General features: G+C 33.5%; 1 protein-coding gene, 1 long non-coding RNA gene and 1 pseudogene across 3 annotated transcripts; 1 reads left to right on the top strand and 2 right to left on the bottom strand.

The window, feature by feature from the left end:
* The first annotated feature begins 4,544 nt into the window (after positions 1 to 4,544).
* On the top strand, positions 4,545 to 8,546 carry LOC143607309 (uncharacterized). The gene is made up of 5 exons (XM_077082820.1): positions 4,545 to 4,846; positions 6,710 to 6,746; positions 6,831 to 7,067; positions 7,155 to 7,202; positions 7,896 to 8,546. The coding sequence occupies exons 1-5, from the start codon at positions 4,545 to 4,547 to the stop codon at positions 8,400 to 8,402; spliced, it is 1,131 nt and encodes a 376-aa protein (XP_076938935.1). The 3' UTR covers positions 8,403 to 8,546.
* Positions 8,547 to 8,750: 204 nt separating this feature from the next.
* Positions 8,751 to 11,391, bottom strand: LOC143599813 (putative multidrug resistance protein; annotated as a pseudogene). The gene is made up of 5 exons (XR_013147363.1): positions 11,058 to 11,391; positions 10,650 to 10,976; positions 10,022 to 10,074; positions 9,223 to 9,970; positions 8,751 to 9,134 (listed from the first exon to the last, which is right to left on the bottom strand). The product of XR_013147363.1 is annotated as a putative multidrug resistance protein (transcript).
* Positions 11,392 to 11,460: 69 nt separating this feature from the next.
* LOC143607244 (uncharacterized) lies at positions 11,461 to 12,409 on the bottom strand. Its single transcript, XR_013148929.1, has 3 exons — positions 12,237 to 12,409; positions 11,639 to 11,693; positions 11,461 to 11,539 (listed from the first exon to the last, which is right to left on the bottom strand). It is a non-coding gene; the product is annotated as an uncharacterized LOC143607244 (long non-coding RNA).
* Between the last annotated feature and the right edge of the window lie 9,036 nt (positions 12,410 to 21,445).

Genomic DNA, 21,445 nt, shown 5'->3' with positions numbered 1-21,445 from the left:
TTTGCATCGTTTTGCGTGCCGATCTCGAGAAGCTTACCAATCTCGTAGTACGTGCCAAGCCCCTAGGCTCTGACAGTGTAAGCCCTGTCACACTATATAGAGTAGAAGTGCCGCCCAACCAATCATAGGCAACAAACTCCAAATACTGCATAAGGTAGGGGTTCTGCCTAAATATTATTTTATATTATATGGCTTAGACCATAGTCAGGGGTATAGCCCAAAACCTTGATCATGATTATGTTTATAATAGCTTTGTACATGCAATAGGTTATAGTTAAAATAATGTTTCTTCATGATTAAGAAACATAAGCTTTTACATACAAGCAGATATATTAGTTTCTTCATAATTAAGAAACGTAAGATTTTACATACTAGGGTTATAGTCAATTCAATGTTTCTTCTTGACGAAGAAACCTATCAATAGATATTTCTTCATGAAGAAGAAACTTAACTCATGATTTGTAAACAAATAAAAAGACTACATGTCTAAATATTTTATTCAAACAAATGATAAGTCAAGGTTTATGGCTATCAAAACCAGATTAAAGGTCTGTAGCTGGATCAAGAGACGATCCGGGTATTTATATAAACCTATTTTATTATAGATCAATCACCATTCATTCATAAGGGTTTTCAAACATGATCACCACATCATTCAGAAAAGACAATCACAATCACATGTGAATATGTTAAACCTTTTTCAGTTAGTCAGATAAACGGGTTGTTTATCTTAAAACAGTCAGTCAAATATGAGATTACGTGATCTCTAAATTTTAAGGGATTACGTGATCCCTAAGTCACAAGGTAGACAATAAAAGCAACTTAGACCGAGTACACATGTGTCTGGATCCAAACATAACTGTCTAGTCTATCAATCAAGGCTACGTGGCCGCATGCTAAACAGTCATAACGAAAGTTCTCCAGCGGGCATTAGTTCTTGGAGAACCATAATTGTGTGTGTTTGGCAGTGGAACAAGTTCCTAGAAATAAGAGACGTTTCTGCTGAGTTTGTTCCAAAACTATCTTGTCAGTCAAATGTTTTAAGAGTCAACGATTCACCAGCACATCGTTGACGTATTTTTCCTCCTCATTACAGGAAAGCAAGAATAGTACAGATAGCAAGGGAATAAGAGTCACTCTTGAAGTTAGATGCTCACAAGTAGAGATGGCTCAGTTTTATATAAATAAACTACGGTAAACAAGATTAAACAAAGATTTGTAAACCAAATACTTGGATATTTATCATCCAAGAGATTTTCAAAATAAATTAATATTTTATTTTAATCAAAGACTTCCGTTAATAACTCGCAACTCTGATATAATTTTCAAAACAGGTACCAACTTCGGGTGTCACGCCTAGGCCCTAAGTCGGGGTGTGACAGGGCGACGGCGTCGGTGATGGTGGTGGTGGTGGTGGTGGTTCAGGGTTATAATTGTAAAAAAATATATTTTTACAAGAATTTGAAAATATGAACTAGCCAGGTAGGAAACATAAAAAACAGTTTTAGGAGACTGTTTTATGAGAAAAAAAAGTTTAGAAAAGATTTGAACTTTTCTTTCGATTTCAAAAAATTTGAACTTTACCTTTAATATTTTTTCAAATCTTACCTACTCCATCCATTTCTTTTAATATTTGGCCTGCTACCCTATAATAATTTTCTTTTCCCAAAGTCTCTCTCAAGTTCAAATTCTAAATAATTCTAAGAAAAAAAGGGCTATTTTGGGAATTCTCTCTTTAAAAATGACTATTTTGAGAATTTTGCTAACTATAAATTGTTTAAGGGCAGATGTGTCCTTTCAAAGGGATTAATATGTATGGGTCTTTTAACTCAAAATATTAAGGGTCCTGCTAGGGACACCTCCATACCCCACCAATACGGCCCGTATAGCTCTATACGGGGAGTATTGGTTGGTTTTTCTAGAAAAAACCACCAAATCTGTCTTATTATGTTTTTTTGTCTGAAGATCAGAAGGGGCGTATAGACCTATACGCCGCCTTTGATATATATATATTTAATTTATTATTTGTTATTATTATTGTTATTATTATTGTTATTGTTGCTGTTGTTGTTGTTGTTATTATTATTATTATTACGATGAGGGTGCTGTAACATCTTGGATTTTTCATATTTGTATTCATTTAAGTTTAAACCGATTCGAGATCGTAATTCGGATCTTTCGAACTATTTAAAACTTATATTTATTGGTATTTAACTTGGTTTAACTTATTTTATAATTTCATAACTTTCAATTATGCCAAATGTCCCTTAGAAACCTTTAAAATCGCTTAAAAAGGCTAAAAATCGCATTTTCGGGAATTACAAGCTAAAGTCAACATCTTTGACTAGTCAATTTCTCATGCTTCTGGTCGGAACCGACTTTCGGTCTAGAAGACTTTTATTTTTGTAACAAAATTTTAAGGATACTGACAAAAACCCAACTTCCGACTCGCTGTTCAGATTCTGGTCAGTACCAGTTCGCTTAAACATTTAATTTAACATAACCGGAGTTCTAAACATCCGTTTGATCGATTCCAGCGGCATTTTAGAACATGAAACTTTGAGATATGATAATATAAGTAAAAACGAACTTAATGCCGCTGGAATCGATCCAAACGTAATTATAACAGTAATAATAATAATAATAACAATAACTAATAATAATCACAACAATAATAACAAATAATAAATTAACAAAAATAAATATCAGAGGCGTCGTATAGGGTTATACGCCCATTCTGATCTTCAAATAAAAAAACATAATAAAACAAAATTGGTGGTTTTTTCTATAAAAACCAACCAATACGCCCCGTATAGAGTTATACAGGGTGTAATGGTAGGGTGTTTTAGCAAAAAAATGGTGGCTGTAGAAAACCCCCTTTTAATTCATAAATTCCTTGCCATTAATTCCTTACTATTATACTTTTAATTTCTTACTATTAATAACGTACAACTAGTTATAATTTTAATAATTATAAATGAATAAACTCATTATTTCTTAAACTAACTAACTTTTGCTTTTTATACTAAATGTTAAAACTATTTAAAATCACACAATTAATTTTGCTAAGTTTAATACAGTATAAACTCAATAATTTTTACATTACATTGACTTTTTTTTCCCTTTTAACTTTTAACTTTCACATATTTTGCATATTAGATACAGTGGGCTAGGTTATTCTTTAATTGAGCACAAAAATGAAAATGATTTGTAGCAAAAAAAAAAAAAATTTTAAAAAAATAATGAAAAATTAATTAAAAAAAATCATAACTCAAGATGTAATTAAAATAAAATAAAAGCACAAAAATGTTTCCACCGTCTTCCGCGTTCTAAAAAAACAATGTTGAGAAAAAAATATCATTGTGTTTTTTTAAATTTATTTTAGTCATTGATTGTGTATTTTTTTCCTTGATATTGTGTTATATTACTCAACACTGTGTTATATTTTGTTTGACGTTGTGTTATATGTTGCGACCTGTTGTGCCTTTTTTTTATTATAACTGTGTTGTTTGTTCATTTTCGGCATTGTGTTTTTTCATCGTTTTTTTTTTATTTTTTTGAACGGGAATAACGGGGGAAACGTTTTAGTTTTTTAATTTTCTTTGTTTTTATTATTTTTTTAACGGGAATGATAGGAGAAACATTTTAGTTTTTTAATTTTCTTCATTTTTATTTAGATTTTGACTTATGATTTTTTTAATTTTTCAGGAGTTTTTTTTGTGTAGTCACAAATTCTTCTCACACTTCTTATTTTGGTCTCTTTTTATATTTTAACTTTTCCCTACATACAATATACATAATATGTAAAAAACTTTATTTCACATGATTATTCAATATACATGCCTAAAGTTTTATAATAATTCTATAATCAAGTATTCATATGTTTACCGAGAAAACCATATATTTAGAAAATTGTTGTGGATACAAAAATAAAAAAAAAAAGAAGATAAAATAAGATAAAAATTACTATACATCTTCGAATATATTGTGTTAAATTTATATTTATAATTTTTTTAATATATAATCCTTTTCATATATTATGCTTTTTTTTATATGTTTCATTTTTATATAAGACCTAGTCTCAAACGAATACAAAAAATAACGCCAGTTAACTATATGATTATCTTTATTTAAATTGTTGTAAATGCACAATAACTTTGTATTAACAGTGCATGATAAGTATATGACTAAATTTTTATTTTAATTAATTATTAAATATTAAACTTTAATTGATCATCCGTATAATACACATGTGCCAAATTGTTTACAACAATAATAATATTTATTTTTAAAAATTAAATGCCATTTTTTCCCTTTTACTTTTTCTAATAATTTTTCCAGTATTCCAATATTTTCTTGTCTATAATTTTTACGTAAAAGAAAAACAGTGTCTATACTTTCGTATACACACATATACATACATTCATACTCCTCTGGATTCCAAACCATCATTCACAGCTCACAACTCACACCCAAATATTAAACCACCCAAAAGACTATTGTGGCCGTCGTCTCTTCACCGGTAACCATCACTTAACCCCCAAATGGGAGGTGTGAAGTCATCAATGGCCGCCAAGCTGGCCTTTTTCCCTCCAAACCCACCTTTTTATAAATTAATTACGGAAAACCCAAGTGGGTTGTTGCTGTTAGATCGGTTTCCGCACCGGGAAAACGTCGACGTTTTGAAGGTACAGACTCGTAGGGGTAATAAGATCGTTGCGGTGTACGTGAGGTACCCGATGGCGACCCGGACCGTACTGTATTCGCATGGGAATGCTGCGGATATTGGGCAGATGTATGAGCTGTTCATTGATTTGAGCATTCACCTCAAAGTTAATCTCATGGGGTTAGTATTATTATTATTATTATTAATGTTAATTTTCCTGGCCTAATTGTTTTCATTACCAAGCTATATGTGTTTCGGGTTTTTTTAGTAGGATTTTTCAGGTTTCAAATTTTTTTTTATATCCCAAATCAAATCTGTTTTTTTCAGGTTCGGGTTTTTTCGGATCGGGTTAACACAAAAGATACAAATTTATTTACTTTTTTTAAACTTAAAAACCTGACCCAAATTTCTAACACTTTTTTTTTGGGGTTGTGTTTTTTCCGGTTAGGTTAATTGGGTTATTAAAAAAATATATATTTATTTTTTAAAAAACCCAACCCAAATTTCTCAAGGTTTTTTTGGTTTAGGTTTTTTCTGGGTTGGGTTAATCGGGTTATCCACAAAAAAAATTGTTTTTTGTAAACCCGAGCCAAATCTCTTACAGGTTTTCTAGGATGGGTTAATTGGGTTATCCAAAAACACAAAAAACACAAAGTTACCTTTTTAAAAGCATGATGCAAATCTCTCACGGTTTGTTTCTGGCTCGGGTTTTTCGGGTTGGGCTAATCGGGCCATCCAAAAACCCAAGGTTACCTTTTTTAAAAGCACGACGCAAATCTCTCACAGTTTTTTCAGGTTCGGGTTTTTCTGGGTTGGGTTAATCGGGTATCCAAGAAAACAAATTTGTTTTTTAGAAAACCCGACCCAAATCTCTTATGATTTTTTCGGGTTTGGGTATGGTTAATCGGGTTATCTGAAAAAAACAAAGAGTAAACTGCGGATTTCGTTCCTATGGTTTGTCCAAATATGCGGTTTTAGTCTAATAGTTTGAAATTTGCGATTTTCGTACCTGTGATTTCATTTCACTTGCAATTAAACCCGAATTCACCAATCCCGTTAAGTATGGTCGTTAAACGCATCAGTGCGTCCTTCACGTGAGGGGTAGTTTTGTCCTTTTTCTCAAATAAATTTCCGCGCTAATTCGCAAGCCCCCTCACGTGAGGGGCTGGGGTGTATTTTGGGAAAAAAGGACGAAACTACCCCTCACGTGAAGGACACGCTGATGGGTTTAACTACCAGACTTAACGGGATTAGTGAAGTCGGGTTTAATTGCTAGTGAAATGAAACCACAAGGACGAAAATCACAAACTTAAAACTATTGGACTAAAACCGCAGATTCGGACAAACCATAGGGACGAAAACCGCAGTTCACTCAAAAACAAATTTGTTTTTTTAAAACCCGACCCAAAATTTTCACGGTTTTTTCAGGTTCGGGGTTTTTTTTTCTGGTTAGGTTAATTGGGATATTCAAAAATACAAATTTATTTTTTAAACCCGACCCAAATTTGTCACGGTTTTTTCGGGTTCAGGTTTTTTGGGATGGGTTAATCGGGTTATCCAAAAAAACAAATTTGTTTTTTAAAATCCGACCCAAATCTCTCTTATTTTACTCTGGATCGGTCTTTTTTTTTGGGTGGGTAATTGGGTTTCGAGTATAAGAAAAGTTGCAATGCTAAACAGAATCGGTATACGGCTGGAATGTGAGCTGTCATATAGTTTATAACTAACATCAGTTTTTTAAAACAAAAACTTTATTCGGGTTGACCTGAAACCAAGAAATCAAACCCAGTAACTTAACCAAATTACTAAGGTAGTACAGTTCGGGTTAGTTTAGGTTTTCTTATGTTGGGGTTCGGTCATAAGTGACAGGCCTAGTTTGTTGAATCTGGGATTGTTTAGCCCAAATCAATAGATTTATTGAACTTTTTATCTTGTTATTGGTAAATTAAAATCATAGCTAGGGTTTGCTTAGAAACAGCAATTACACATGGTTTTGTGACTTTATTGTATATTCAAAAGCTAGATTATTGTATGTTTATGCAGGTATGATTACTCTGGATATGGACAATCTTCTGGAAAGGTGCATAAACAATTGAACTTCTATAAAGAATTTTTTTTTATTTTTTTTATATTAAAAGTGACTTAAAAATGATATTTTGTGCAGCCAAGTGAGCATAACACATATGCAGACATTGAAGCTGCATATAAGTGTCTGGAAGAGAGTTATAATACAAAGCAAGAAGATATTATCCTCTATGGTCAATCTGTTGGGAGTGGGCCCACCGTGTACTTGGCGGCTCGCTTACCTCGATTAAGAGCTGTTGTTTTGCATAGTCCTATATTATCGGGTCTCAGAGTCATGTACCCTGTCAAGCACACGTATTGGTTTGACATTTATAAGGTCTGAACTTTGAACTCGTTTTGCGTTGCTTATAAATTGTTTATATGTTGTTTACTGAAGTTATGATTCTTGATTGGTTTTATGCAGAACATTGATAAAATATCGTTCGTCAAGTGCCCTGTTCTTGTCATCCATGTAAGCTAAGCAGCATTCTTCTAATCTTTCTTTCTTATATTCTACACCTGATTTAACAGTTGTGAGTCACTTATATGGGGCCCACGTTTATGTAGTAGTTTCTTTCCAAACCATAGATATATAGCTCACAAGTCTAAGTTTTACAAAACTAACAAGTCAACACTTACGGAAACTAAAGTTTTGATCAACCCCTCAATGAGGTTGCTGAGAAAACAAGTCAAAATTAGTATTTTACGTATAAAAAAGTCCAATTTGACTAAAAAGTCAAAGTTTTTCCTGGAGTAGTCATTTTGGTTTTTAGCACAACGCAACGAAGGCTGTAAATTATAATGATAACGTATCACGTTTAAAATGTAAAAAACTAAGGCGCATTTTCTTATATTTTGAAAAACCAGAATTTGATTTGGACTTAAAGAATTGTTTTGATGATAACCTCAAGAGGAAACAAATAGGATAAAAAGTCTTAACACTTGTGAAAAATGAAGTTTTGATTCAGAAAAGTTAAAATACGTATTTTAGATTGAAAAGAAGTCGTAATTTGACTAAAAAGTCAAAAGTTTTTCTCAAAGCAGTCATTTTGTTTGTTAGCATGGATCCTCTGTATGTAAAAAAATTGTTTTTTAGACGATGATTCATCTTATTCTTGGTTTGACATTTGATCAATCGACCGTTGTCATCTCAAAAAATTATCAGGGAACTTCTGATGAGGTGGTCGACTGTTCTCACGGGAAACAACTCTGGGAACTATGCCAAGAAAAATACGAGCCGTTATGGATCAAAGGAGGAAAACACTGCAACCTAGAACTCTTTCCAGAATACATCAAACACCTCAAAAAATTCATATCCACAGTCGAAAAACCATCATCATCACGATGGAACAACCACTCAAGGAAAAGTGTTGACCAGTCAACCACCACCCACCGCCACCATTCCAGCAGACGAAAGAGCACCAACTGTTTTGAAGCTCCAAGAAAAAGCACAACCAAGAAAGAAAGTTTGGATTTTATCAATGAACTTGAACCCTTTGCTTTGAAATTTGAAGCTAATGATGACAAAATTGGAAAGCTGAGAATACCTTATGAACACATGGAGAGGTCTCGAAGAAGCGTGGAGTATGTTGAAAAGCCCAGAATTAGTACTGATATGAAACCCGAGTGGCCCCGTATGAGTGTGGATTGTATTGATAGAATTCGAAACTAGCTTTATAAAGATTTGTGAAAAACTACATAAAAGTGTAGAGGCAAAGGTGGGTGGTGGTTTAAGTTTTATTTTGTGCGTCTTTTTTTACTTCAAAGTTGTTAAAATGTTGTACCAGTTTCATAGTTTGTTTTGGATCTTGATAAAAATTTGAAATGTAATCATGTTTAGTTATCTCTTTGGTCTTGTGGTCAGGGGGTTTCCTTTTGGGGAGGTTTCAAGTTCGATAAGTAGCGTCAAAAATTGAGACGGTTTAAATCATGTCACAGGGTTCAAAATTGGGTAATAGTGATTGGTGAGCCAAAGGCTTACCGCGGATCCAAACGCTATTAAAAAAATATTTCTTTTATTTGAAATAACTAATGTTACTTAAAGAAAGATTGTTGTGCTTTAAAAGGGGAAAAGTATGCACTTTTATCCCCTCTAGCAAGCAAATCATCATGAGAACCTTCATCTACAACACTCCCATTATCAAGCATCACTATCTTATTTGATCTTTGTATCTTTGATAACCGATGAGCTGCGATCACGCAGGTCCTACCAACCATGGTTTTCTTTAAAGCATCTTGAACAATGATCTCTGATTTATAATCTAGTGCACTTGTCGCCTCGTCCAGTAATAATATCCTTGAATTTTTCAATATTGCTCGAGCAATCGCGATTCTTTGCTTCTGCCCGCCTGATAACTGGATGCCTCTTTCTCCACAAACCGTATTGTACCCGCCTTTCATGGAACTGCTCACAAACTATTGCATCAGTTAATCAGTTTTATTTACCATTAGATGAGACTGTAATAAAAGACAAACCTTATAATTCTATCTGCCCGTTAATCTTTTCCGGGTTGACGATATTATGCTTTAACGAGTTGCTTTCCATCTTGCCTACGTGTTTTAGAACTATAAATATCGACTTTAAAGCACTTGTTCCCACCGATGTATCTTCAGTCATGCTTCCTGCTTCAGCTATCAATATCCCTGCTGTTACAACAATGTAGAATGTTTGAAACAAGTGCTTGTACGTAATATCACCGTGGTACAAAAGCTTCCTGCAAAGTTCATATTCGTTAGAAATTGTCGCGTAAATAAAACCATTCCTGCATAAAAAGGTTGTTTTTTGCTCTCTTTTTTCGGGCCTTTTTGTGTATCATGATACAATCTCATAACTTGATTATGAGAATAACATGCTGTTATTGTTCTGTGATTATTAACAGCTTCACTTGCTATCCCACTGCTCTTGTTTCTTGCAAGCAATATTTTCTTGGACATGTTACTTGTCATTACCGCTTTCAAATAAAAACTGCCAATTATAAATAGTTGTAAAGTAATAGCTACACTAGCTAGTCTCCAAGATAATATCGTTGCCCAAATGACTGCCAAAACCGAAGCCGAGATTGACTGTGCGAAAAATGCCAAACGGTCTGCTACAAGGTTTCTTACCATTAATGTGTTGGTTGAAAGTCTTGAACATAAGGATCCAGTGCTGTTGACTTCTTGGTCAAACCACTCGATCTCGAAAGACATGATTTTTTCGAAGAGTGTTGTTCTTATCCTTTTTGTTTTCTCCCATAAATCCTAAGTAATAATGTTGGATCAAAGTAAGGTAAATATTATCTATCATTTTACTCTATTTTTTCCATGTTGACTTTTTGACTGTTGACTTTTGTTACTACTACAATCTGATAAAAGTAAGGTAAGTATTATCTATCATTTTACTCTTTTTTTTTCATGTTGACTTTTTTGACTGCTGACTTTTTATTTTTACTACTACAACCTAATCAAGTAAGGTAAATATTATCATTTTACTCAATTTGATACAATATTGACTTTTTTGACCATGTTGACTTTTTGACTACTGTGTTCTCAATTCTTCAATCTTATCAAAATAAGGTAACTACTATCATTTTACTCTTTTATTTTTTTACCATGTTAGCTTTTTTTACTTTGCTGACTTTTTACTACCACCACAAGTAAGATAAATATTATCACTTTATTTTATTTTTTACCATGTTGACTTTTTACTGTGTTGACTTTTTGACTACTTTAACCTGATCAAAGTAAGATAAATATTATCATTTTACTCTATTTTTGACTGAGTTGACCTTTTGACCATGCTTTTTTATGCGATTAGCTCATGTAGAAATAGCATACAAGTTGTGCTTACCATTGTGTTATATCCGTTTGGTAGTTACATGATGAAGTCGTGGGCCTTAGCTTTTTTAGCAGCTTCTATAATCTCATCACTCATAGCGACGTAATATCACGCCCTCGGTTGGATCATAGAAGCTTTCTAGCAAATTGACCATCATTGACTTACCGGACCCGCTTTGACCAACCAGTCCAACGGTTTGACAAGCCTTGATCCTGATGTTGACTTTTTTTAGAACCAAAGTTTCTGGTCTGATGGGTATGCAAACTCAACATCCGCAAACTCCAACTCACCTTTAACAACCGGCAACGCTGTTCCATGTTTGTCTGCCGAATCTATGCTCGGACCCAGTTAATAATCTCATCCACGAAAGCTGCTGAAATCTCGGCTTCAGCAAAGTGTTTTACATTCATTAAAGAAGCTCCAAGACCACTGCAATAGTTACTTAATTTAACGTTTAATTTGAAAAAACTAATTTATGTAAAAGATGTGATATATTATATATATACTTACAATCCTCCATATACAATGCGTGCACCTGCACTAATGATATCTCCACCTTTGATATTATATTTGATGACTAATATGCTTCCGTACCAGCTCATAAACGCGAAAATAGAAAATATAATTCCAATGCTACCAAAAACCGTTCCTGTTATAAAACATTGTTTAATACCAAGAGTTAAGTTGGTATTAACGCATCTGAAAACCGATTCACCATTTTCTTCTCTCCAACATAGGAATGAACTGTTTTAATAGACGAAAACGCCTGTTCAGCTATCCCACCAGCAACTGCATAAGCTTCTTGTAGTTACTCTTGGTTTTTCACTAAAATATTTCCATAAATTACCCCCTTGTATGTTTATTGATATATTTGTTGATATATTTTTCACAACACGCGATGCTTCAAGACTTATGTCAAAGTACAGCTTTTAAATATTTTATTCGTATTCGTGATGATTGTCTTTCTGCAGTTTCTCCCCAACAGAACCCTTCTGTTGAATTGCAAAACATATCATTAAGCAGATGAAGATCATAAATCATAATAAAATCATAACTCTATAGAGTTATGCATTCAGCAAAAATGGAAGTACCCATAAATGCGCCCGAAGCCACTGTTATAGCAACATAGATGTAGATGAGTACATACTGCAAAAGAAAAATAAAAAATTAATTATAATAATAACAATAGTAAAATGATGCAAGAACCAACATGAATACATGATGATATAGGGCGGGGTTCATTACAGGGCGCTAAATTACTCTGAGAACAAAAAGAACAAGCCTAAATCGTTTTTTCTTTCTTATCTATGCTTCATATATCTTTTTTAAAGTTTTACTCGTTACATACAAATAAGAACGTTATGTATATAAAAAAAACATTAAAATAACATGTTCATATGTTTCTTTTATTTTGTTTTTTTTTAAAGTTTACAGTTTACTTGCTACCTGCACATATGTCGGTTCTATAAACAAACAAAATTTGTTCATATAACCTACACATAACTTGCACATGCGTAGGTTCTATAAACAAACAAAATCTGTTCATATCATTAAAAATTTTATTAGTGATTAAACATTGAATATCAACCATTTTCTTATATTTTAAAATTTTACAGATTGAAAAATGAATGGTTTCTTTTGTTCTTCATATAAAAAACATGATAAAAATATTAATATCAAGTTACAAACCTGATTAATGTCAGCTAAAGTTATACAAGCCAAAGACGCATAGTCATTAATATTCGACTAAGGACTAACATGATCAACGACAAACTTAATCCGTTTGCAATGCATCCCGCTGTCCCCAAAGCCATTAAAACCATGTCTATCCAGTCAGCATGTTCCGTAACCATCTCCATTAACCCTGGCAGCACCATGCTGTTGTCTGATGACTCGTTTTTTTCCATCTGGTTTATTGTTTTGGATCTCATGCGCGACAAATGATAATTTCTCTTTGTACACAAATGTATTAGCTGGTGAATTGGTTATGCATTTACTGCCTTTATATATGCATGCCAAATCATGCTGTTAATACAGAGAAGCATACTTATGTTTCTGATTATGCTGCAAAAACAAGATCAATCCAGAAGATTTTAGGATTCTTTCGGCATTTGCTGTTATCTATGGTATCCGGATTTCGTATCATTTTGTATGCAGCTTGTGAAAAGGACTCATATATTGTCATATTGATATATGTATCTTGGAGGTTTAACTGCCCAAATTTGTTGTCTATTGATTTGTTCGTTTGCCGGCAGATAACTAGATTCTTTAGAGTTTAGACCATCACCGATAAGGAAACACAAACATAAAAAAAAAACACTCAAAAACATGCCTAGTCAGCCGCCACGTCAGAAAAACCGTCATTCTTTAAAATCTCCAATAACCTTCCCAATAAGAAAACCCAAAAAAACTAAAAACATCGCCACGTCATCATCACCACCTTTTATATTTATTTCAATAAATATTTTATTTTTATAATCTATATAGAATAAAATTTATATGTTATTCATTTTAATGAAAATTCTAAAAATGAAAGTTTAAAAGTTAAATATTTTTTCGGTTGGAGGAAAAATTAAAGTTTAAATATTTTCATTGTAACTAAAAGTTAAAATATACGCAATTTTCGCTTGAGATAAAATTTTAAATAACTTCAACTTTTATAGTAGAAATTATTTGTAGAAGCTTAGTAGGTTTAGAGTAGAAAGTGTGTTTGATGGTAAAAAAAGTAATATATTACAAAATAATTGACTACTTAATTTAAAATCCAAAATATTTACTGTTTATAATTTATAAAGTATTTTTATATTTTATAATATTATTACTAAAGTGTGTGTGTATATATATACTAGTAGGTAACTTGCGCGATGCGGCGGAATCCGTATATAGCTTGCAATACGACATAATAAAGATGTACATAACGAAAATTGTATATTTTATAATAACATGTTGTAACACCCCGGCTTAAGCGGAAACGCCTGAGTGTGACGTACAGATTGCTCAAACACACGTGACACTATTAAGTGACCATAATAACATTAATTCATTTAATAAGCCAAGTAACACAAGTTCGAAAGTAACAATACAAGTTCAAACCAAAACATAACCATAACAATAGTTCTTTTATTGAAATACCCTAAGTAATCTAAGTGTCTTCAATACTTCAACCTCTAATCACGGTACCTGTAACATATGTATAAAATATGGTCAGCTATAAATATAGCTGGTGAGTTTCCACAGTTTAAATACGTACATAAAAACCATACAATTCATAGACATGTGGTAAACGAGCAAGTAAGTCCTTTCCAGTTGGTACAACCAACGTACTTGGATAATCGCGCAAGTAAGGTCCTTTCCAATTGGTAACAACCAACTTACTTGGATAATGAGGCCCTTTTCCACTCGATACAAATGGACCGGAGTGCAAAGGGGGGCGTATGATCATACTTAATGAGGCTTCCCAATCGTGCAAGTAATATTCGTGCAAGTAATACAAGTAACACACAAGTCCATATACGAATTGTAGTTTTGTAATAGAAGAAATAATACTTGAATCTTTATAAGGATACATATGCTACCCCAAAACATTAAAACATTAAAAATGGGTGGTGAAAAACTCACCTTATGAATAAGGTAATAAAAGAAGCTCGAAAGCGTTGAAGAATGCAACAACCGAACGCGTCACGAAAGCCGAAGCGTGTGATCAATAGCAACTAAAATAGATTAAAAAAAATAAGACTCAATCGATAACCTTTATTGAATATTTCATGTTATTTTGTATTCTTTAATTATAATATTAACATTTAAGTTTTAATGGAAATTTGGTTATTAATATGATTTAAGTATCTTAGCGGCGTGAAAACGAAGTTTATATGTTCAAAAAGCTTGAACTATTGGTTATAAGTTATAATTATAATTATTACGTTGACTAAACGATTTCTAGGAATTTAAAGTTTACCTTACGTTTATTAAACGATTTTTAGTTACGGTTTACGAAAATGAAAAACTTGGTTTTTAAGTGTGAATTGGTGAGATATATTTTATAGTTAATTTATTTAATTTTTATTTAACTTAAAAAGGTTTCTATAATTTTATTTTGATTTTTAATGATTAAAAAGGATTTATTAATTAGGTGAAAAATTAAATAAAAAAAATATGGCTGACCCGGGTCTTGAGGTTTACATGTGCAGTGTGTAACCAGTTGAGCTAGGGTGAACATTCGTTTATGCTTGTTAAATATAATAACAGTTTCTAATAATTTTGGTTAAATAATAATAATAATAACATGTTATATCAAAAAAAAAAAAAAAAAAAAAAGAAGGAAGGCATGCGTGGTTTGTTATCCTAACATGTTAACCAGTTGGTCTAAAGAGCAATTCAGATTAAGCTTGAAAAATATTATATATATATAATAATGAAAATTCATCTTCTTCCTTTATCAAGAACATAAACCCTAAATTTTACAATCGATTGATCTGTTCAAGGTTTGGTGAAATTAGTTTAGAGTTTTTAATCATTGATGTTACGACAGTACAAAGCATATAACAATTACCTTAATATGTTTTGTTTTGATCGAAACCCAGTTGCCGGAAAGAATTTATAATAATTCCCAATTACAGATTACTCAGTGTATTAGAGGGGGAATGAGAGGAATGAGCGAGTTGCAATGGAGCTTAGGCCTCTATTTATACTAATAATTTGGAGCGTATACGTGTTAACCGGGCAAATTGATTTCCGTAAATTCCGGCGAGATCACGGGATTGATTAGCTGTTTAAAGGTCGTTATATTGTAATTAATATATTGATTATGCCATAATATCGACGACAATTGAATTTTATACACTTAGAATGATTAAAAAAATGAGTTTAAGGGTAGTGGTGGCCACCTTCGGCGCCGGATTCCGGCGGCCGGAGACCCACCGGAAAAACGGGATAGGGATGGGCGGGGTTGGGTTTAATTTAGATTATTTTATAATTTAAATAGAATGTTACATTTTGAACCCTGAAGTTTAATAAACCTTTTAAATGGAAACTAAATCTCTTTTAAGTTAATATAAGTTTTCGAAGTTTACAACTTTGGCTTTAAATAACCGAATTATATAACATTTTGTTTTGGATTATTTACGCGTTAGAGCGGGTTATCGATAAGCCTTGAGTAATAAATGAACGAACGTTTGAACATAAATGTCGGGAATACTTTATTAATAATCAATAATACATCGAAACGACCCATAGGGTCGGGTTTACAAATACAAATACGAATCGAAAAATTGACGAATGTCACACATGTTAACATTACTACAAATCTACAAATCTAGCTAATCAATTATGTAGAAACATATGTACAAAAAACAGCCGAATAATTTGAAACATGATCACCAAAACTAAAAGAAGTACCGTTTTGATAACGCTCAAAAGTAACAAACTCTTATTTTTCCTTGGTCTTCTCAACAACACGAAAACATCTGGAATTAGAATCTTAATAAAATTGAGAAAAACACGACCATCAAATCTACAAAATCAAAGTAAGAAACCAATTAGTGAGGTCAATGAAGATTGTCAAGCTGTCAAAATTAAATAATCGCTTACATGATAAACCGATGCCAGCTAGGATTTTCCCGTTTTTGAGTATCAAATGGTTTTTGTGTCAGAGACCACAACCGCGGTTACAACCCCCAGTCTGTAAGAAACTCTAGATTTTGAAAACAGGCCTCGTTCCTCTTCAACCTTTCCATGAGTCACAAACAACTTCACTATTCCTGCCGCAAGCTTTTTTAGTCTTTTCATTGCTGGAAACAAAAACTCATGTCTGCACATAAAAAAACAAAAGATCAATACAAAACTTTTACACTGGTAAGAGGTGGCTTACTCGTGATTGAAATATCGAATTTCAAAAGCTTTGAAACATAATTGAAATTTGACCAGAATGTAATTGTAATTTAGACTATTTGAAAATCCGAAGTATTGTGTCTCCCCGGATGCAAACTATTAAATTTCTAAAGAAAAATCGTATGCAAAGCTTCTAGAAATACCCATATTTTCCTTTACTGTTGGCAATTTAGAATAGGAATCGAAGAATAGGGTTAGGTTATAATAGGAAATATAGTTTTTATAGGAAGGATAAAAAGTAATCTTGTCCATTGATTTTGAACATGAAGGGTTGAGATTGGTTTAGGGGGAAATCAAGTGTGAAAACAAGGTAAAGGACATAAAAGGAATAGCACATTTATTGACTTTCTCTCTCCACATGCAAGACACATGCCAAATTCCCCCATTATTTTTAAACGTCCATAACTTTTTTTACGACGCTTTTATTGAAAAACAAATTCACCATAATAACGAGTGTCTTTTTATCTTTTATATGAGTACCATATTGTTATATAAAAATAAAAAAAAATTAGTGAGTTTTTTACGTATTGTGTTTTACAAAATTGTGTTATACAATTGAATTTATCATTGTGTTTTTTACATTGTGCCATACAATTGTGTTTTTATTGTATTTTTATCATTCTGTTTTTTTTTCATAGTGTTTTTTTTCCATTGTGTTTTTCAAATTGTGTTTTTCATAGTGTTTTCTATTGTGTTTTTTTCGGGGCCGTTTTCCGGTGACTTTTTTTCGGCGACTTTTCGGTGAATTTTTCGACGATTTTTCCGGTAAAATTTCTCGGGGATTGTTTTCTAGTGACTTTCCGACAACTTCCGGTGAAATTTTCCGACGAAATTTCCATAGACTTTTTCGGCGAGGTGGTGGCGGTGGGTGACGGTTGTGGTGGCGATGGGCTGTGGAGTGGTGGTGGTTGTAGAAGATGAGTGAAGATGTAAGTTGGTTTTTGAAATTAATTTAAGCGGGTTTTGAGATTAAAGTAAGTGGGTTTTGATTTTAAAGTGTTAAGACTAAAATACCCTATTTCCTAGCCTTCTTAGGAAAATTAAACTTCTTATTTGAACCTAACCCTTGAAGAATAAACTCAATGAATTTGATAAAACTTGCTAATGATAATCTTGTAAATGTTGACGTACAGACTTCTTGTGATGTGGGGTTTATATAACCCTAGAATTATCATCACATAACCGACACAAGTTAACATAATTACATAGTAACCCCTAGGCTTCTTACAAACACAAATAAAACATAAAAATGTACTTTCTAATACGACACAAAGACCCCTATACTTGATATTTAGTTAATACTTTTCAACACTCCCCTTTAAACTAAATATAGTTTAAAGAGGGTCTTCAACTTTCTTGCTTTTTTACAGCAATGCGACCGGTTCATCATCATAGATGAGATTGGATTCTTGCCCTTGTCTTGCTCCTTGTTCTTCCATTTGGTGCATTCTTTTGCGAAATGACCGACTTCTCCACATTCATAACACTTGGACTTGCTCTTGTCCTTATTTCCTCGGCCCATGCCTCTTCCATATCCACCTGCTCCTTTATTAGAATTTCTATCACGACCTTGATTTCTTGAACTTGCCATTAGAAGTCTTCCCTGATCATTATCTTCTGGTTCGTCTTGGCTTTTGAGACGTTCTTCAAATGCCTTTATTCTTCCAACGGCTTCTACAAATGGCATCGTATCAATTTCTTGATATTGCTCGATAGATGCCACCATCGGTAGAAATTTCTTTGGGACTGAGATAAGCAGTTTCCTCACAAGTACTTTATCTTTCACAGTACTACCAAAAGTTTTAAACTTAGTTTGTATACTACTCAACTTTCCCGCAAAGTCACTCACAGTTTCATTTGATTTCATCTTCAAAGCCTCTAGTTCACTTCTCAGCGTTTGTAAACGTGCGTTTTGAACTAGATCGGCTCCAGGATATTTGACTTTGATCGAGTTCCAAACTTCCTTTGCGCTCGAGTATTGTGCGACTTGCATTAAAACATCTGTTGGGTTTGTGTAGGCTTGGGCTCGGGTTGCGCCCAATTTACTTGAAGACGGATTAAATGGGTTTTATAAATATAGAAGACATGGGAGGTTTTTGGGCCGGCCCTATATCTCTTTATTAGGGCCTGTTTATGTTATCTTGTTCCCTAAGCTAGAAACCCTAACTAGTCTCTATATATTGCAATCATGTACTTGTAATTCCTCACGAGTGAGGCAGTAGCAATAATAAAATACCCTGGTTGCAGCCCGTGGACGTAGGTCAGTTTAGACCGAACCAAGTAAATCTCGCGTGTTCATCTTCGTTTATTTTTCTCTTGCAGTATTATTCGTGTTTGTGTGTGTCCTAGATCCTAACAAGTGGTATCAAGAGCTTAGGTTCGTTAATCACCAGAGAACACGATCGTAAGAGTAGAGTGGGATCGAACTAGGGTTTCGTTTCGGCAGCTGGCCATCAACCTTGTCGTTTGATCATCAGAAGCATCAGGTAACCGTTTACATAAAAAAAAAAGATAAAAAAAGAAAGAAATATATTGCAGTTTTGTAAGATTTGTCTTTTTGGTTCTTTGTTTGTGGTTTTTGAGAGAAAGTAACCGCCACCGTTACCATCACTTTGTTCATCAAGAAAAAGACAATAATGATATAGGATTTTGTCTTTTTGTTATATTAGATATATTAGAGCTGCAGATGAATTGATTTCTTTTGTGTTGCTTTGACTTTTGTTCACTTCAACCAAGGTAGCAGTTTTTGTGGTTGCTGATTATTATCAAACCAAGGCATTTTTGTTGGATATTCGTTCTTTCTTAAACCCAGGTTCAGCGTGAAAGAAACCGAAGAACAGGTTTGGGTTCTAGTTTGTTTCAGTTTTCTGATTACTGATTAAGGTTTGGGTTGGTTCAAGTAATTTTGGTTGATTCGTGGTCTTGGTTTAGGTTTGATCATCACGTTTTGGCATTTTTACCGGGCAGTGTAGCCGATTGTTTTTTATTAACAGAGTTCAGTAGAGCAGTTGTTAAGTTCAGGCCCGTGCCATTACTGAGTCTGTCTCTGTTTATTATCTAGGTTTTGTTTAGTCATTGTTATGGCAGAAGACATAAAGGTTATCATACAGAAGTTTTATGGGCAAAAGTTTGGTTGGTGGAAGATGCAGGTTGAAGCGCTACTTTGTCAAAAAGATTTAGATGTAGTGCTAGAAGATGAAAAACCATAAAAGATGTCAGAAGTAGATTGGAAGAAGTTAGACAAGAAGGATAGGGCTTGTATTACTCTATCGTTGTCGGAAGATGTGGCTTTTAACAACATGAAGGAAACCACAGCGCGTGGTATGATGGATGCACTATCTAACATGTATGAGAAGCTAGTGACTACTAGAATGAAAGAAGGTCTATCTTAACCGAGAGTTAGTGACTACTAGAATGAAAGAAGGTGGGTCAGTTACAAAGTATATTAATAATCTTAATTCGATCATGTCCCGCTTAGTATCGGTCGACATTAAGTTTGATGATGAAGTTCAAGGTCCTTTGTTATTATCCTCATTGCCCGATGGTTGATGTTCGGTTTATTTGTACATATTTTAGTATGCTAACTTAGTCGTTTTATTCGTTTAGTTTAGGAACTTTGGTACTTTCATATGTGCTTATTGTGTTTCCGGTCACAGGTACTTAACGTGCTTAAATTGGAGACTTGTACGAGCATGGAATGATATCTCTGGAAGACCGGAGCATAAATTGAAGTGTTAGAACGATTCGGTAAGAGTTTGGAAGAGAAACCTAAAGCCGATGCTAAAACTGAACAAGATGGGTTCACAAAAAGCGACCAGGAAGTAAAACGAGCATATCCTGGGCTAGAAAATGAGCTACGGGACCCATAATATATGAATTTTGGGTTTCTCGACGAGAGGAATCCAAATATGAAGTTATCCTAGACCATGATGTAGTGTGATGGTCTAGGAAGACGCGATGGTTCCCATAACGGGAAAGTTAGGGTTTTTGTTTAAAACATGTTTTGACAATCCTAATCGATATTATTGAGTTTCTAGAGCATTCTTGGAGAGGAATAGCAGCCTACCATTACTGCCAATCATCTCAAGGCCATAGACATGTCTCCATATAATCTATATTGAAGCCCTAGAGATGCCGAGACGTGGCTAGACCCTTCGAGTCATACCCAGGATGTATAGTTTGTAATCTTTCAGTTTATTTCTCATGTACTAGAACAACTAATTGTAATTGTCTTTGTGTTAATCTATGAGTATTGATGTTTGGTATGATCGTACAATCAGTCGGTTTAGGTTTATTTCGATCAGAACGATTAGTTTGTCGATTGCTATAATAATTGCTCATAGGATTGTTTTGACCTGTTAATTGCAAGAAAGCATACGTTTGCCCTTAGTTGAGTCACACTGGCAGGGACTGTTTGATAACCAGTGCTGTGTGTTAGCGAGCGTGGATGCCTAAGGTTTAACCGGTTAGTCAGTCTGTAGTTGACACAAGATAGTTGACCTGTTAAGTTGCATGAGATTGTTGTTTGATTGCTTACTTGGATTCCCGGGTGTGATTTGCTTTGTTTGACTGATAGAATACCTGATTAATTATTCGTTTAGTATAAAACTCAAATCCATTGGCTAGTGTGATCGGCACTGTGACATTTGTCAATTTCGGGTTATTTTATACTTGTATTCTTAATATAAACCCGACCCGTTTTGTATCCCGAACCTTTCGATATTATCAAAATGATGAATTATATGTTAAATATTTGTTTTATAGTTGTTGGATAAAAAAAAACACCCTTTTCGGTTCTTAAAATTAACCGTAAACACTCAAAACAAACTCCAGGGACTAAAACTACCAAAATGGAGACTTGAAGGACCCATTTGTAGTTTGTGCTTTCTTGGGTCTATAACCAATCCATTTTCATGAAACACCCTTTATGAAAGACCCATTCAACTTAACCTATATATACACACCCATCTTCTTCATTTGTGCTTGCTCATTTCTTCATTTCTCTCTCAAAT

Source organism: Bidens hawaiensis, unplaced genomic scaffold (assembly GCF_021521415.1).
Source record: "Bidens hawaiensis isolate Kalapana, Puna unplaced genomic scaffold, B.hawaiensis_p1.1 tig00000237_1, whole genome shotgun sequence".
Taxonomy (NCBI): Eukaryota; Viridiplantae; Streptophyta; class Magnoliopsida; order Asterales; family Asteraceae; genus Bidens; species Bidens hawaiensis.
The sequence above is the reverse complement of the archived record's forward strand: the minus strand, read 5'-3'. Positions and strand labels throughout refer to the sequence as shown.

Excerpts from the sequence above, each read along its gene's own strand:
- LOC143607309 (XM_077082820.1), top strand. The coding sequence starts at position 4,545 with ATGGGAGGTGTGAAGTCATCAATGGCCGCCAAGCTGGCCTTTTTCCCT. Across the intron at positions 6,747-6,830 it reads ATGGACAATCTTCTGGAAAG|CCAAGTGAGCATAACACATA; the intron begins GTGCATAAACAA and ends TATTTTGTGCAG. Across the intron at positions 7,068-7,154 it reads ATTGGTTTGACATTTATAAG|AACATTGATAAAATATCGTT; the intron begins GTCTGAACTTTG and ends GGTTTTATGCAG.